The sequence below is a fragment of the Amblyomma maculatum genome, chromosome 9, assembly GCF_055883805.1.
Source record: "Amblyomma maculatum isolate TAMU_Amacu chromosome 9, ASM5588380v1, whole genome shotgun sequence".
Classification (NCBI taxonomy): domain Eukaryota; kingdom Metazoa; phylum Arthropoda; class Arachnida; order Ixodida; family Ixodidae; genus Amblyomma; species Amblyomma maculatum.
The window spans coordinates 40,697,758-40,714,009 of record NC_139352.1 but is presented as its reverse complement, the minus strand read 5'-3'; the positions used below and the strand labels follow the sequence as shown (position 1 = coordinate 40,714,009).

Sequence of the window (16,252 nt, the reverse complement as noted above, 5' to 3'; positions counted from 1 at the left end):
GATGGGGTCTGGTAGCAGTCCGTGCTCAGGCTCCCTGATGATGGTGGCTTCGTTACAGTTTGTTTTCCATCAGGGCAGCATCGATGTGAGCTTTCCTGGTGGCAGCTTTCTTGGGATGGCTTGGGCTGCTTCAGGGGAATTCGAGGGGTGAGGGGTGACCCCACACTTTCACCAGATGTGACATGGTGGTGACAGTGCCATAAGTAACTAATGAAGAGATGAAGCATGGCACTGATATGCACTCGTAATTAGGCTGACTTGCACTCTCAAAAACCTGAGTAACTCGGCAGTGGGCTATAAAAATCTCCTCTTTGGCCACATCAGTAGTGAATGAAAAAAAAAGTTTCTTTATTAACACTTCTTCTTGGGCGAGTTGGTTCATTTTGACCATAGGAAAATTTGAAACAGCGCTAACGCACACAAACACAAAAGATAAATGACGAGACGCAAGCGCTGACTGTCGACTGATTTTTATTGAAGAAACCCATCACCTTATATACACAAGAGTTGGTGGAGACAAGAAGGGAGCCATCGATCGTGACGCTAGCCAGATACGCACACGCGAGCAGGTGATGTTAGAAAAATACAAAAACCAAAAACAAGACATTCAAAGGGAGAAAAATTTATGCCGCATCTAAGAAGCAGACTCCAGCATTGAAGAGCGATAAAGAAGTGCGTGTGCCTCGTCATCTATCTTTCGTAGTTGTGTGTGTTTGTTTCAAATTTTCCTATAGTCAAAAGTTGCTTTGTGAGAAAAAGCGTTTTCAGCCATCCTATTTGGCACACACAGATGACATTAAGAACTTTTTACAGTACCAGTTTGATTTACATCCATGCGCGTCGAAAAATCCCGGTTGCTTTTTGAAGAAGTTATGAAGCAGTGGGAATGGGTGGAGCAGGGAATGCAAAGACAAGATTCCCAATGGTATTGGGTTGGATTTCAAGAAAAGGCCAGCCTAGCAGGGGCAGTGGAAAGAAAGCTAGATGGGGGAGGAAATTAAGAGCATTGCGCACATGGGGATGTCTGTACCTGGCATGGGACAGGGTTGATTGGACTGCTATGGGAGAGGCCTTTGCCCTGCAGTTGGTACAGTGAAGCTTGACTATACTGAGTAAATTACCCCTTCATCAGTTTTCTTATACCCCTGTCACACGGACAGTTTCGATCCTCGTTGAACTCTATCTGCATTCAACTCAATGCAGATCGAGGTTGTCACATGGCAACTTTCAAGTGCAATCGAGCTCGAGCCTGCTTGACTTCAAGCTGCTTTCTCAATCGATCTTGAGATTTCAAGCACACTCGAAAGCGTTCGTCGACACCCTCATAGCGCACATGAGGAAACTTTTTAAATGCTCATTGAAAACGCCCGTCTAGCATGAGATGCTTCAATCCTCCTAGAAAACCTCAACTCAGATCGAGTTCAATGAGGATCGAAAGTGACCGTGTGACAGAGGCATTAGCTGCTTTTTGTTAGATTTAACAGTCTTGATAATCCAGTTACCTATTGTTATTTTCAGTAGCCAACTGCTAGCAGCATGTTGCATTTTTGTTTTCTGAAAGAAATTCGTAACTTCGAGAACCTGAACCTAGTAACAAACACTGGTGTGGGATGGAATTCTCTCACATTAGAGCGAGAATGATGTGGTTTAGTTACAAGGGAGCCATGCAAGAATGCTAACTAGTGCGACTAGCATTTGACTAGCTCTGTTTTTGTTCGCTTTTACATGGGTTCAAACCTACTGCATGTTAGGGGGGATGAGGGTCTTAAAAATGTCGCCTTTATTGTTCAACATATCTTCTTGAAACGTAGCATGCAAGTATAAAACAGAAAGTTAGTTTAAGATATGCATTTACATTTAAATAATAATAAATAATTGGTTCACAGGAAGGGAAAGGTGCAGTATCTGTCACACTTGTTTCTGTGGACACCTGAACAGCAAGGCGAGGAAGGTGGAGGGCTACGGAGTAATTTCGACTACCCGAGGATCTCGCTCAGGGTTGACGCTCGGTGACCAAACTTAATTGTTATAACCCATAATTTACCATCAGAGCATTGCTATGCATAGTCTATTGCGGTTGTTCATTGTTTTATCTGATATATTGCTCAAAGTGGTATTGTTATCAATGGGTTTGGCTGTCGGTTCATATGAAGTGGTGTCGCTGGCACCTGCAAAATCTTCGTGAGCATGTTTGCATGAGAAACATGGTAGCATCCAAACACAACTCGGCACATTCTTTATTCATTGTGTCACTTATTACACACAGGGCATTTCTTAAGCTAGGCTTTGTATAGAGCGTGACTGTGCCATCCTTTTGAGCTTCTTGCTTGCTATGCAACTTGGGTTTCATTTCAACAGCTGTTGTCCTTGTGCTTCATACTTTAAGAAAATCCCGTGCTTCAGGCATGACCAACAATTGCTACGCTAGTTTTGTCACATCATGGTGTGCATCACACCACACCTAGTCAATATGACATGACATGTTTTAGTCAGATTGTGGGGTTAGGGTCTTTGGGTGTGGTAGTGATAGACAACTCATATATCGAAGAAGAGCGGGAGAATTAATGATACTGCCACACCACTGACCATCTTCTGGCGCCACCAAGTGGCCGAATGTCTTGGCACGTGGCTAAGCGTCTTCCTCGTCTCTCTCGAGTTTTTCGCTTGATTAAAAAGGGCCAGCTCGGTTGTTGTGCTGCTTGCTACGTGTGTTGGTGACATTTGGTGGATTGTGCAGGGTAAGATCCCATGTACGTTGCCCCCGAGGACGTCAGTGACGCTGCTCATCAACGCGTGGACGCGACTCCTGTCCATAAAGCCAGCCGTCGCCTGCGAGGCCTACAACCTGAGTTTGAACCGCTGTCCACCCCACTACGAACCATGACATCCACGACGAGCAGCCAGACAAGCCAGCCTTCCAGCAACGCCCCACCGTTCGTCCTTCTCGCACCGCGATCACCGCCATCATTTCATGGTGACCGGTTAGAGGATGTGGAAGACTGGTTGGCCAGTTTTGACCGTGTGGCTGCATTTAACCAATGGGACGACGAGCGAAAACTAATGAATGTGTACTTCGCGCTGCAAGACTCGGCCAAGACGTGGTTCGAGAACCACGAGGCGTCCTTTGTCAACTGGGCAGCCTTTCGCCGTGAGTTACTTACAACATTCAGCTCGAGTGCGCGCAAAGAAAATGCAGAGATTGCGATTCGTTCAAGGTCTCAACAGTCAAATGAGAGTGTGGCCATGTTTGTCGAGGACATGACGCGGCTTTTCAATCGGGCCGACCCTACCATGCCTGAGGCAGCGAAGGTACGGCACCTCATGCGCGGGGTGAAGGAGCAGTTGTTCGCTGGCCTCATTCGCGACCCCCCAAGAACTGTCGCTGATTTCGCAAGAGAAGCTACCAGCATGGAACGTTCCCTGCAGGAACGGAGTACCCAATACGGCCACCAGGCAAGCGTAGCGGCCACACCCTGCTGCGCGTCCGTGCCAGCAGCCAGGGACGAGGCATTGCGGGAGCTTGTGAGGAGCATTGTCCGCGAAGAGCTGCAAAACCTCCATTTGAATGCTCCGTCTGCAAATAATTATTCTACCGTGGACGTCATCCGTGATGAAATTCGCCGAGCGGTGCAGCCACCACCACCACAAGCACCACAACCGGAGTCATGCATCATGACTTATAGTGATGTCTTACGACGACCTGCTCCCGAGCCAAATCCATTCCGTCCCGTTGTCGGACCACCGCCTCGCTACATGCGCCCCGTCGAGCAGCAACAAGATCTGCGCCCCGTCGAGCCACAGCAATGCCAGCGTCCCGCTATTAGCAAGGCGCACTTGTGGCGCACGCCCAACAGACGGCCGCTCTGTTATCACTGCGGCGAACCTGGTCACATTCTTCGCAATTGCCCATACCGGAGAATGGGCTTGAGAGGATTCCCACCAAATGCGCCTCTACCGCGCTATGGCGAAAGGCCACAGGAGATTGAGGAGTACCTGGCTGCTAACGAGATGCAGCCAACGTCACCACAACGGCGGTCGCGATCGACATCTCCGAAGCGTTTTGCTTCACCCAGTCGGTACTCTTCCTCTGGGCAATTCAGAGGCACGTCCCCTCACCGGGAAAACTAAACACGGCGACCTCCGGGGGTGGGGCCGCCGCTACGTTTCAGATTAAACAGCTTCCACCCGACGATTTGACGCGACGGCCCGAGCGGCGACGACCCGATCCGATGAACTTACCGACGTGCTGCGAACGCATTGTTTCCGGGGAAATTTTTGTAACCGCCGACAGTTGTGATGTGACCGCACTTGTGGATACCGGCGCCGATTTCTCCGTCATGAGCAGCCAGCTAGCCACGGCACTCCGTAAGGTTCTAACGCCTTGGTCTGGGCCAATGATGCGTACCGCCGGTGGTCATGTAATGTCGCCGATTGGCATGTGCACTTGCCGCATAGAGATCTGCGGTTTTACTTTCACTGGCACATTTGCCGTATTACAAGAGTGCTGCAAAGATCTGATTCTCGGCATGGATTTTCTTCAAGAGTATGGTGCTGTTATAGACCTTCGGGAGCAGCTCATGGTATCGTTTTCAACCAAGCGAGCCGTTGATAGCAACACGGACTTCCTTAAAACGATGTTGCGCGTCTGTGACGACCACATAACGATCCCTCCGCGTGCGAGCAAGTTCGTCACAGTCGAATGTGATCACAGCACTGGCACGTGTGGCATTGCTGAAGCTAACATGTCACTGCTTCTAACTCGACAAGTTTGTGTAGCTCGGGGCCTTGTCGAACTTGTCCGTGGCCAAGCCAACGTGCTAGTGACAAACTTCACATGTGAACCCCAACATTTGACGGCGAGCACGACGGTCGCTTATTTTGAAGAACTTAGAGAATGTACAGGCCAGTACGCTTTATCCAACACGTCAGACCCCGACAATGCGACGCCTACAGCCATTCAGACTGATGTGAACCCGAACCTCTTGCCCAGTGAGAAACGCTGCATAGAGAATCTTGTCAATTCGTTTCGAGATTGTTTTGCATCAACCTCCAAGGTCCGACAGACGCCACTAACGAAGCACCGAATTATAGTTGCCGATGACCAACGTCCACTATGTCAGCGTCCTTACTGGGTGTCTTCAAAAGAACGTGATGCCATCCGCCGCCAAGTAACAGAAATGCTCCAGGACGACATTATCCAACCATCGACGAGCCCCTGGGCTTCGCCTGTTGTCCTCGTCGCAAAGAAGGATGGAACCTTGAGGTTTTGCGTGGATTACAGACGCCTCAACAACGTCACGAAAAAGGATGTGTACCCCCTGCCACGCATAGACGATTCCCTCGATCGCCTTCGCCATGCCACTTACTTTTCGTCCCTTGACCTCCGCAGTGGATATTGGCAAATAGAGGTTGACGAGCGAGACCGTGAGAAGACCGCTTTTATTACGCCGGACGGTTTGTATGAATTTAAAGTGCTCCCGTTTGGCCTGTGTTCGGCCCCTGCCACATTTCAGCGAATGATGGACACTGTACTCTCTGGTCTGAAGTGGCAGTCATGCCTCGTATATCTCGACGACGTTGTGATTTTCTCGGACACGTTCGACGAGCACCTGAAACGTTTGCGCGCTGTCTTCGAGGCCATCCGATCTGCCGGTCTCTCTCTAAAACCCGAAAAATGCCACTTTGCTTTTAACGAGCTGAAATTTCTCGGCCACATTGTCAGCGCTCGAGGTGTTAGCCCAGATCCAGAGAAGACGGCCGCTGTCTCTTCATTCCCCAAACCAGCGTATAAACGAAGTTTGCGTCGATTTCTCGGCCTCTGCGCGTACTATCGTCGTTTTGTTAACAATTTCTCCAAGATCGCTGAGCCCCTGACCCGCCTGACAAAAGACGCCGAGCCGTTCTTTTGGGGCCCCGACCAGGAAAATGCTTTCACGGAACTCAAGTCCCGTCTCCAATGTACGCCAATACTTGGCCACTTCGACGAAGAGGCCGACACGGAACTGCACACGGATGCCAGTAACGTTGGCCTCGGTGCGGTCCTTGTTCAGTGGCAGGACGGTGCAGAACGTGTCATTGCTTACGCCAGTCGCACTTTGTCCCGTTCAGAAGTTAATTATTCAACTACCGAAAAGGAGTGCCTCGCTGTTGTGTGGGCAGTCATAAAATTTCGTCCGTATTTGTACGGTCGTCCGTTTCGTGTCGTGAGCGACCATCACTCTCTGTGTTGGCTGGCAAACCTGAAAGATCCATCGGGTCGGCTTGCTCGATGGAGCCTTCGGTTGCAAGAATTTGACGTTACAATCGTGCACAAGTCCGGCAAGAAACACAGTGATGCTGACTGTCTGTCCCGCGCCCCTACTCCCTGCCACGCGGACGGGTCCGACGACGATTCCGTTTTCCTCGGTGTTATCGCGACGTCCACCTTATCCCGAAAGCAGCGGGCTGACTCTGAACTTTTGCCCCTCATTGAATACCTCGAAGGAACCGTGTCATCTCCTCCTCAGCTCTTCAGGCGCGGACTGTCGTCATTTTGCCTGCGTGATGGTGTGCTCTACAAGAACTACGGTCCAACAGAAACTGCTTATCTGCTTGTAGTACCCACAACGCTACATGACGAAGTTCTTCGTGCGTGCCACGATGACCTTTCTTCCGGCCATCTCGGGTTTTCTCGCACATTGGCACGGATACGCCGAAAGTACTACTGGCCCAGGCTAGCTGCCGTTGTGCACCGCTACGTCCGTACCTGTCGTGAGTGCCAGCGGCGAAAAACACCACCCATTAAACCAGCTGGGCTCTTACAGCCTATCGATCCCCCGAAATTCCCATTTCAACAGGTCGGCATGGACTTACTGGGCCCATTTCCGAAGTCCTCCATGGGTAACAGGTATATAGCGGTTGCCACTGACTACCTTAGCCGCTACTGTGAGACCAAAGCCATTCCCCGTGGTACCGCAAATGAAGTTGCGCATTTCTTCATTCACAACATTGTACTCCGTCATGGTGCGCCAACAGTCGTCTTAACTGACAGAGGAACCTCGTTTACGTCGGCACTCACGAGTGAGGTACTTCGACTCAGTGGCACCACCCACCGCAAGACAACGGCCTATCATCCTCAAACTAATGGACTGACTGAGCGGCTTAACAAGACAACTGCCGATATGATTTCTATGTATGTAGACGACGATCATGGGAACTGGGACCGAATTTTGCCGTACATCACGTTCGCATACAACACTGCACTCCAGGAAACAACACGCTTCACTCCATTTCATTTGGTTCATGGACGCGAACCCTTGACTATGCTGGATGCTATGCTTCTTCCAGATTCTGCTCCCTCCACTGTCGTGGGGGCTGACGAATTTATGCGTGACGCAGAAGCTGCACGCCAGCTTACTGCTCATGGGATTCAACGATGCATCAGCTATGTTGCTAAATATTCTGGGAGATTTGTCCCTTCTCTTATATGTGGGAGTCACGAGGTTTGGCCCTGGAATCTGCATAACACTGCAGCACAGATGTTCCCATGACCTGGTGTGCAGCTTGGCTTTTCAGATGAAAAATGCTTTGTTTCGATCCCATGACTATCTTGTGTTGCAGTTTCATTCCATATTTCTCTTGTTCACTTTTTTAGTTTCGTTTTGATATTTTTTTTCTTCTTTTTTTCTTTATCTGGTGGAGAATTGCACGGCACAGGGATTTGAGCCCCGGTCCTCTTATGCGAGGCGGATGTTCTACTGCTATGCCACCGCTGCTAGCTGCGAATAAGTGTATAGCGGGTAATATAGATTAATTCTATAGTATTAATGAGGGGGTGGCAGGCACCATAATTAGGCTTAATGAGCGGTATAAACTGAAGCTTGTACAGGCCTATGCACCTACAGGTAGTTATGATGACCAAACAGTTGAAAGCTTCTACGAAGATGTAGAATCGGCAATACGAAAAGTAAAGACGCAGAATACTGTACTAATGGGTGACTTCAATGCCAAGGTAGGGAGAAAGCAGGCAGGAGACCAGGCAGTAGGCAACTATGGCATTGGCTCTAGGAATAGCAGGGGGGAGTTACTAGTTGAGTTTGCACAGCGCAATAACTTAAGAATCATGAATACCTTCTTCAGCAAACGGAAGAACCGGAAATGGACATGGAAAAGCTTTAACGAGGAGACTAAAAATGAAATTGACTTCATACTGTGTTTAACCCCCGCCATTATGCAAGATGTAAGGGTAATCGGGAAAGTGCGATGCAGTGACCACAGGATGGTGAGGTCCCAAATGAGCATAATTCTGAAGAAGGAATGCAACAGATTAATAAAAAAACCCATCAACGAATTGGTAGTGAGGGGGAGGGCAGGAGAGTCCAGGATCTCGCTACAGAATAGATATTCAGCTCTAACCGAGGATGGCGACATTACCCTAGAAGCAATGAACAATAATTCCAGAGATACCATTACTGAGTGCGCTTAGAAGTAGGCAGCAGGACAGAGAGGATACCGGTAAGCTGTCTAAGGAGACGAAAGATTTGATTAAGAAATGCCAGAGTATGAAAGCTTCCATTCCAACAGACCAGATAGAATTGGCCGAGATATCAAAGCTAATCAATTAGCGCAAGGTGGCCGATATAAGGAAGTATAACATGGAGAAAATTGAGCATGCTGTAAAGAATGGGGGAAGCCTTAAAGCCGTAAAGAAGAAATTGGGCGTAGGCAAAAACCACATGTATGCGATAAGGGACAAGGCGGGCAACGTCATCATGAATATGGACTACATAGTCAAACATAGTCAAAGTAGCCAAGGAGTTCTATGCAGATCTCTACAGTAGCCAAAGTAGTCAGGATCGTAATGAGATTTGCGGTAGGGAAAACCAGTCAGACGTTCCACCAGTGACAAAGGACGAGGTCAAGAAAGCATTAGAAACTATGAAAAGGGGGAAATCAGCTGGAGAGGATCAGATAACTACAGATTTGTTAAAGGACGGGGGGGATATCGTGCTAGAAAAACTGGCCACCCTGTATACGCAGTGCCTGGTGTCATCGACGGTACCGGAACCATGGCAGAATGCAAACATTATCCTCATTCATAAGAAAGGGGACTCTAAGGAACCTAAAAATTAGACCAATCAGCTTACTGTCTGTTACATATAAGGTATTTACTAAGGTAATCGCTAATAGAATCAGGGCAACCTTAGACTGCAATCAAGCAAAGGATCAAGCAGGTTTTCGGAAACAGTACTCTACTATCGATCATATCCATACCATCAACCAGGTGATAGAAAATTGCTCAGAATATAATCAGCCCTTGTACGTAGCATTCATTGATTACGAAAAAGCATTTGACTCAGTTGAAACCTCAGCGGTGATGCAGGCATTGCGAAATCAAAGGGTAGACGAGCCGTACGGGAAAGTGCTGGAAGATATAATAGTGGCTGCACAGCAACCATAGTTCTGCATAAAGAAAGTAATAAAATTCCCATAAAGAAAGGTGTTAGGCAAGGAGACACGATCTCCCCAGTACTATTCACAGCTTGCTTAAAGGAAGTATCCAGAGACTTGGAATGGGAGCAGTTGGGGATAAGGGTAGATGGAGAATACCTCAGTAATCTGCAATTTGCTGATGACATTGCCTTGCTAAGTAACTCGGGGGATGAATTGCAAATAATGATTGATGACCTAGACAGGAAAAGTAGAAAGGTAGGCTTAAAAATCAATATGCAGAAGACTAAGGCAATGTTCAACAGCCTCGGGAAGGAACAGCAGTTTACGTGAGGTAGCGAAGCACTGGACGTAGTAGGCGAAAATGTCTACTCAGAACGGGTAGTAACCGCTGATCCGGACCATGAAAAGGAAATAACAAGAAGAATAAGATTGGGATGGAGCGCATTTGGCAAGCACTCAGATTATGACTAGCAGCTTACCGGTATCGCTCAAGAGGAAAGTATACAACAGTTGCATCTTACCTGTACTCGCCTATGGGGCTGAAACGTGGAGGCTAACCAAGCAGGTTCTACTTAAGTTGAGGACAACTCGGAGGGCCATGGAACGAAAAATGGTAATGGTAGGGGTAACATTAAGAGATAGGAAGCGTGCAGAGTGGGTCAGTGAAATAATGTACTGGCATTCTAGTGGAAAATAAGGAGAAATGGGCATGGGCAGGACATGCAGTGCAATGAGAGGATAACCGATGGGCGCTTAGGGTAACAAACTGGATGCCAAGGAAGGAAAGTGTAGCAGGGGGCGGCAGAAAGTTAGGTGGGCAGATGAGATGCGGCTAGCACAGAACCGGATTAATTGGAGAAATATGGGAGAGGCCTTCGCCCTGCAGTGAATATAGTCAGGCTGATGATGATGATGATATGTTCAGTTTTATTTTCATATATGGTGTGACTTTGAGGCAGTGCCATGGATCATCGGTGCATAAGATCAGTGCAGGTTTTGTGTGTGCGCAGTTGAGTGTAGTGTACCCGTGTCTGTGCTCTTCAATGTTCAGCCTTGCCGGCGCCCGCCAAGCCAGTATACTTCTTGGCAAAGGCTGAACATGCTCATAACACTTGTGCATCTTGTAAATGTTGGCTGCTCTAGTAAAAACATCATCGTTACTGTGCCGTTCTCTTTTTGTCTCGCCCAGTTGACCCGGAGTCTGCTAAGAGGAGGCTTCAGCTGCTTCCAAGCTCACCGGCGCCCCGCCACCAGTGCCGCTTCTGCCCATACGCATCGCGGCACCGCGGCAGCCTGGTGCTGCACGAGCGTGTGCACACCGGCGAGCGTCCTTTCCGGTGCCATTTGTGCAGTCGGGGCTTCGCACACCGGTCACACGTGGTGCGCCATTTACGTACGCACACGGGCGAGCGCCCCTTTCGGTGCCCGCTCTGCCCTGCCGCGTTCTCGCAGCGCAGCAACGTCAAAGTGCACTTGCGCTCGCACGTGGTACAGCGCCATAATGGCGGCACGGCTGCCGCAGCGCCACTGGCACAGGCAGGCGTGGACAGCGATGGCTCGGCCCTCCAGATGTGAAGATTGACTGGAAGGTGAATCCCGGTGGAAGGTTTTAGGCTACTCACTGCTTCCAGCTTTCCTCGCCTTGTTGGAGTAGTGCTTTTCCAATGGTAGATTGGGATAAGCCTGACCAGTGGTGCAAATGACTTTGGTTTAATGTAAAGTTTGTGGAGTTTGCTGGAAGCCAGCTTGGCATATGTCTTTTAACAGCGCCTGGTTGGTCTGTTCTTTCCCACTTAGGTGACTCGCCTTCATTGACTGATAAGAGCAGTCACATTTTTTTATTTATTTATTACCAGTGGGAGCTCTCATTGTGGTTTTGGGCACATTTTTTGTCGATAGCTTCTGTCAGGTACCCATAGATGAAAATGGTTTTAGGCACATTTTTTGTCTATGGGTTTGTATGTACCTATAGATGAAAATGGCTTTGAGCACATTTTTCATCAATGGGTTCTGTCAGTTACCCATAGATGAAAATCGGGCACATTTTTCATCCATGGGTTCTGTCAGGTTCCCATAGACGAAAATGGTTTTGGGCACATTTTAGGCACATTTTTGATCTTTGGGCACTGTCAGGTTTAGTTCAGCCAGCACAATTTAGATGTGCGGATGTACAGTCATCATCAAGTTAAGCATCCACAGAACTGCTAGAACGTAAAGAACGTAGTGAGAATGTCTTGTTGGGGGGGGGAATGGGTACTTAAGAAACGTAGTCACCACATTTTGGAAATGTTGATGGATCTTGCCCGTATTTTAACTCTATAGCAGCTAATACTGTAACACTGATTTTGTGTCCATGTTTTATGGGGCTCTAATGGTAGAAGCCTGCATACTGGTTTTATTTATTAGGCAAGAAAACCAGAGCTGGGGGCTTTGTCGGGATGATATATATAGTAGTCAGAACAAGGTTTTGTAACAGGTAGTTTCAGCACCAGCCACGCATGAATGTATCAAGCTTACCTTCACTGGTTCCAGACTTAGATTCGGGGGGTTTCAAGCACTCAGTCATTACTTGTGTTAACCATTCTGGGTCTGCCGTTCATTGTCAACAGTTCACTGCTCTACTTGGCAATGTTAGAAATTCCTGCCTCATCCTTGATGTTGGGGAAGTTGATTCCATCTGTCCAGGAATGTTTATCATCTCTTTTCCTTTCAGCCGCTGCATCCACACTTGTGAACGCGGCCTAAATGGCATCAAAGTATTTTTAATGAAGTAGTTTCATTTCAATTTGGATGTAATAACATGTACTTAAATATGTAGGGGTGTGTAGATATTGAAATCTTTGAATGCAAATAAAATACAAATAAGTTAAAAAATGCCTTCGAATCTTGAATATCTGATTAAAAAAAACAATGAAAAATTAAAAAATAGCCCACAGTGTTCATCTCAGATGAGAGTAGTCGGGCTGGTTGGTTCGTGTTGGAAGAGAAGAAGAAAGCAAATATTTCATCAGTAAAAGAAAATGGAAAATTAAAAGATAGGCAACACTGTACATTTTAGAAGAGGGTGTAGTTGGGCTGGATAATTCTTGCTGGAAGGGAACGACGAAAACAATGTTACAGATGGTACAGGCGGGAAAGGAGACCAAATGCATGCACCGTGTTTAGTAGTTCTCTCCTGTCCTGTCTGTAAGTGCTGTTAGGCGTCATTCGACTGTTCGTCTCGTTTATTTCAGAATTCACTTGGTATTTGCAAATAAGATTAAAGTACAACTGCACAGAAGTGTATACCTTACTGAAAAATCTAGTTTAAATGTTATACAGGATCCCGTATGCCAGAGTTTTGTACAAGAAAGACCTGCATGGAACCAGGTGGAGCCATTATATTGCTGCTCAGTGCAGTAAACTCTCCCTAACCCGGCCTTCAACGGACCAGAAAAATCTCTGAATTAATGGCAAGATCGAATTATCGAATGGGCCTGAACAACTGCCAAATTTGTTTTGCATCGCAAAAAGTTTTTCTCCTGAGCACCTGCATGACGGATGTCTTCCTTTTAAATGAAACCAAAGCAACAACAATGTTTTTTCCCACTTTTGTCAAGTTTTTCGCTTTCTCGAGGAGGTCCCACTTCACATAATGGCCCCATCTCGTTGTGAGGATGCTTCACTGCATGGTGCATGTGCTTAAGCATTGCGGCGAAGCATGCTGTGCAGTGAAACGACAGTGAATTCAAACCTTTTTGGTGTAATTGGTAATTATCGAATATTCTGGAATTTCGAATATGGATCGAATAACAAACATATTGTATTCCATATTTAAAATATTTGCACACTCCTATAAATATGCAAAATTATACATACAAACATATCAATCTGGGCACGCAAAATCAGCGCAGAAAATGGTAGAAAAACGAAGATGCCTTGTTGTATAACGTAGATCTGGTATGGCTCCAGTGAAGGACCTTATTCCACTTGTTTTGCAAGCTCGTGCAATCTTAAGTGCCTCACTTGAAGCGTACAGTCGCTGACTGCTTTTTTGAACTCAACGGGACCGGGGAAATAGTTATGTAATTTTAACAGTCCAGAAAGCTATGTGAATTAAAAAAAAATTATTTTCTGTGAAAAATCGGCTTTCACAATTAAGAACTCTCAGCTCCTCGCGTTTTGTTTGTTATCCAATTACTTTCATTTTTCACATTTTCGTTCTGCTTAACAATTTTTTGTTAACCAACTAGGTACTGAAATTCATTAAATGTGGTTTCAGTTTTAGTAAAATACATGGCAGATTGGGGAAGTTCCAGAAAATCGTACTGCTCAATAAAACCAGGTTTGACTTTGCTCAGAGAGCAGCTATCTGAACTGTGTGATAATATTTGTAGGGATGGACAGATTTCATCATCTGGCAGCTCCCAGAGTAGCGTGCACGGAAATAAATTTATACACACCTCAAACGCATTTGTCTTTTGTGAATTTATTTTTGTATATTATTGGCTTCCAAGTTATATAGGAAGCCATCCATACCTGAACGCTTCCCTTCAACTGCATACAAGGATTGACACCTAGAAAGTAATTGGGAGATGTTACTTGGATACATAAGGGCCTGGAAGAATTGCATAGGTGTTCTTCAGAGAAGGTGGGAATTTTTATCGCACATTTTTGGCACACTCCGTGCAGTAACTTGAGATTTGTGCCTTCATGTTAGCAAATAGTTAGCTCCTAAAAAGGTTAGTAAACTTTCCATGATTGCTGACTGCGTGTGGCATTGGGCTACTGACCCCAAGGCTGCATTCTGATGGAGGTGAAATAGAAAATATGCACGGGATGTGTGATCTTGATACATATGACCCCTGGAAATTTGAAACCCAACATTTCGTTGCATTGTAGAAGGGGCTAACATCTTTGAAACAGCTTTCAAAGTCAGAATTATGCTTGTTGCCACTACCATTAGCAATAGAGATCGGTCAAAGCAGTTACCAGGTTTTACGCATGATAGCTTTAGAGCAGACATTGTGGACAAACTTGTCCGAGCTCTAACAAAAATCGGGATCAGTCAGGAGGGTCGCAACGTCACAGCTCAATACCTTCATGTAGGTAATGTAAATGACCGACAACAGTCGCAGAGTACAGCAATGGTGACATCACTACCAATTCCTTTATGGTCTACAGGGTCATGACGTGTCACGGAATGGAAACTGAATAAAGAAAGTCAAATAAATTGTGATTATAAGGTCGCAGCATGAGACAGACATCATTATGACATGTAAGAATGGAAAATATATTAAGTGCATTAAAAGGACTTTTGGATGAAATGAGAACTGAGCCTGGGACCGTTGGGCAATGAGTCATACACAGTACTCCTGGGCCATCAAGACACGTATATTGGGCCTGGTTAAACGGAGGTCTTATGTGTCTCTTGGTAAGCAAAACTGAGGGGGAAAAAACATTGTCCATGTAGAAGTGATGTGCATAGAAAACCCCAGCCCATCGAAGGGTCCATTCGATGGCTTTGGAATGCCATCCTTCCTTACCCATAAGTTATCTGTTGAATGTTTTGTTTTATCAGGGCCAGGAAAAGTGTATATAATGAGCTGAGTATATACTAGCCCCACTTGTATCACTAATCAAGGACAGCTTTGCTTGACCACCTTGTGTTGGAAGTGAAGCTTTTAAAATTCAACATTACATGCATCCACAGCTATCCTTCCTATGGTGACAAAGGCGAATCTGCATAAAGCAGACCTGGGATACTTTGAATCCCAGCTAAAACAAGAGTCTTCAGTGTGGAGTGTGCTTCACATAGCTGCCACAACCACCTTGTCGTACTTAGTCTAGTAAAAACCTCTTTGTCGAAAGATTTTTGCTTTTTTTACAGGTATTCCTGTGCAGTTTAGACCACATATAGCTATTGCTCACTTACTGCGAGTGCTGATATTGCAACTGTATTCGTTTCTACCTTACCACAAGCAGCCTACCTCAAAATACGTGTACAAGCTTGCGAGTCTCTAGAGGGCACAAGTGATATGTTTATGTTTGTACTATGAAGTAACAAAGTTGTAACCCAAAGGCCTAATTTCATGTTGCATAGATTTAGGTTGGCCACCCTTTAGTTTGCTGCTTTTTTTTACGTTGAGAAAAAAAACTAATTACGTAGTAACCTGTTTTCAGTTTCAGATTTTTGAACATTCATTATGGCCCCCAAATGTGCTTATTGTTCTTCCAAAGTATAATTGGAAAGCTTTCACCATACTCTGGAAAGCCTGCGCTGTTTTGTACGTTTGAGCAAACTCATTTAATGTGATTAATTGATAACTGGGCTCATTCTAACCATGCTAAACCTTGTAGTGCAAAGGGTAATAATTCGTATTTGAGGTTGGCTGTCTCTATCAGAGACAAAAAGAAAATGGCTTTATTTTATTGAGATTGATTTTTTATTGTGAAGCGGTTGAAGTATATGTTTAAAGTGAAAGCTTGTTACATAGTCCCTAAGTGTACCTGTGCCTGCCTGACTGTTTGTAACTAGCACTCTTGGCTTCTTGCTCAAACATGCTGCTAGTGGTTGAAAAGCAGTGTGATTTCTAATCGAAGTGCTGCAGCATCTTTGCTTAATGAAGTTTTTAAGAAGTTTGCTCTGTCTATCGATTTATCCAACCCCCATCCCCAGCTGCCGAGACTTATTCGAAAATCGGCTCCTGCAAGTATAGCTTCATATCAAAATAATTCTGTGTGCATTTGGTGGCTGCTAAGCACTACCATGTTATGTACGTCGAAGCACTGTTGACTTTTAGAACTTTTGGTGACGTGGCATTAATTATCAGTGGCGGTA

At 46.1% G+C, this 16,252-nt stretch overlaps 2 protein-coding genes across 3 annotated transcripts in view; both read left to right on the top strand.

The window, feature by feature from the left end:
• Nucleotides 1–14,098, top strand: part of LOC146178903 (uncharacterized) — a 33,911-nt gene extending 19,813 nt beyond the window's left edge. For both annotated transcript variants that reach the window (XM_084578647.1, XM_084578648.1), the window contains one exon: nucleotides 10,622–14,098. In XM_084578647.1, coding sequence (XP_084434773.1) covers nucleotides 10,622–11,007 — 386 coding nt within the window. In that variant the 3' untranslated portion in view covers nucleotides 11,008–14,098. The remainder of the gene's footprint in view (nucleotides 1–10,621) is intronic.
• LOC146178904 (uncharacterized) lies at nucleotides 3,012–10,529 on the top strand. The gene is made up of 3 exons (XM_084579589.1): nucleotides 3,012–3,438; nucleotides 3,829–4,019; nucleotides 10,484–10,529. Exons 1-3 carry the CDS (start codon nucleotides 3,061–3,063, stop codon nucleotides 10,527–10,529), a joined length of 615 nt encoding a protein of 204 aa, XP_084435715.1. The 5' UTR covers nucleotides 3,012–3,060.
• Nucleotides 14,099–16,252: the final 2,154 nt, after the last annotated feature.

Bases quoted from the DNA above. Each gene is read 5' to 3' on its own strand.
- LOC146178904 (XM_084579589.1), top strand. From the start codon at position 3,061: ATGAATGTGTACTTCGCGCTGCAAGACTCGGCCAAGACGTGGTTCGAG. The intron at 3,439-3,828 runs CAATACGGCCAC...GCTATTAGCAAG, and splicing joins CCCTGCAGGAACGGAGTACC to GCGCACTTGTGGCGCACGCC. The intron at 4,020-10,483 runs GTCACCACAACG...TTCAATGTTCAG, and splicing joins GCTAACGAGATGCAGCCAAC to CCTTGCCGGCGCCCGCCAAG.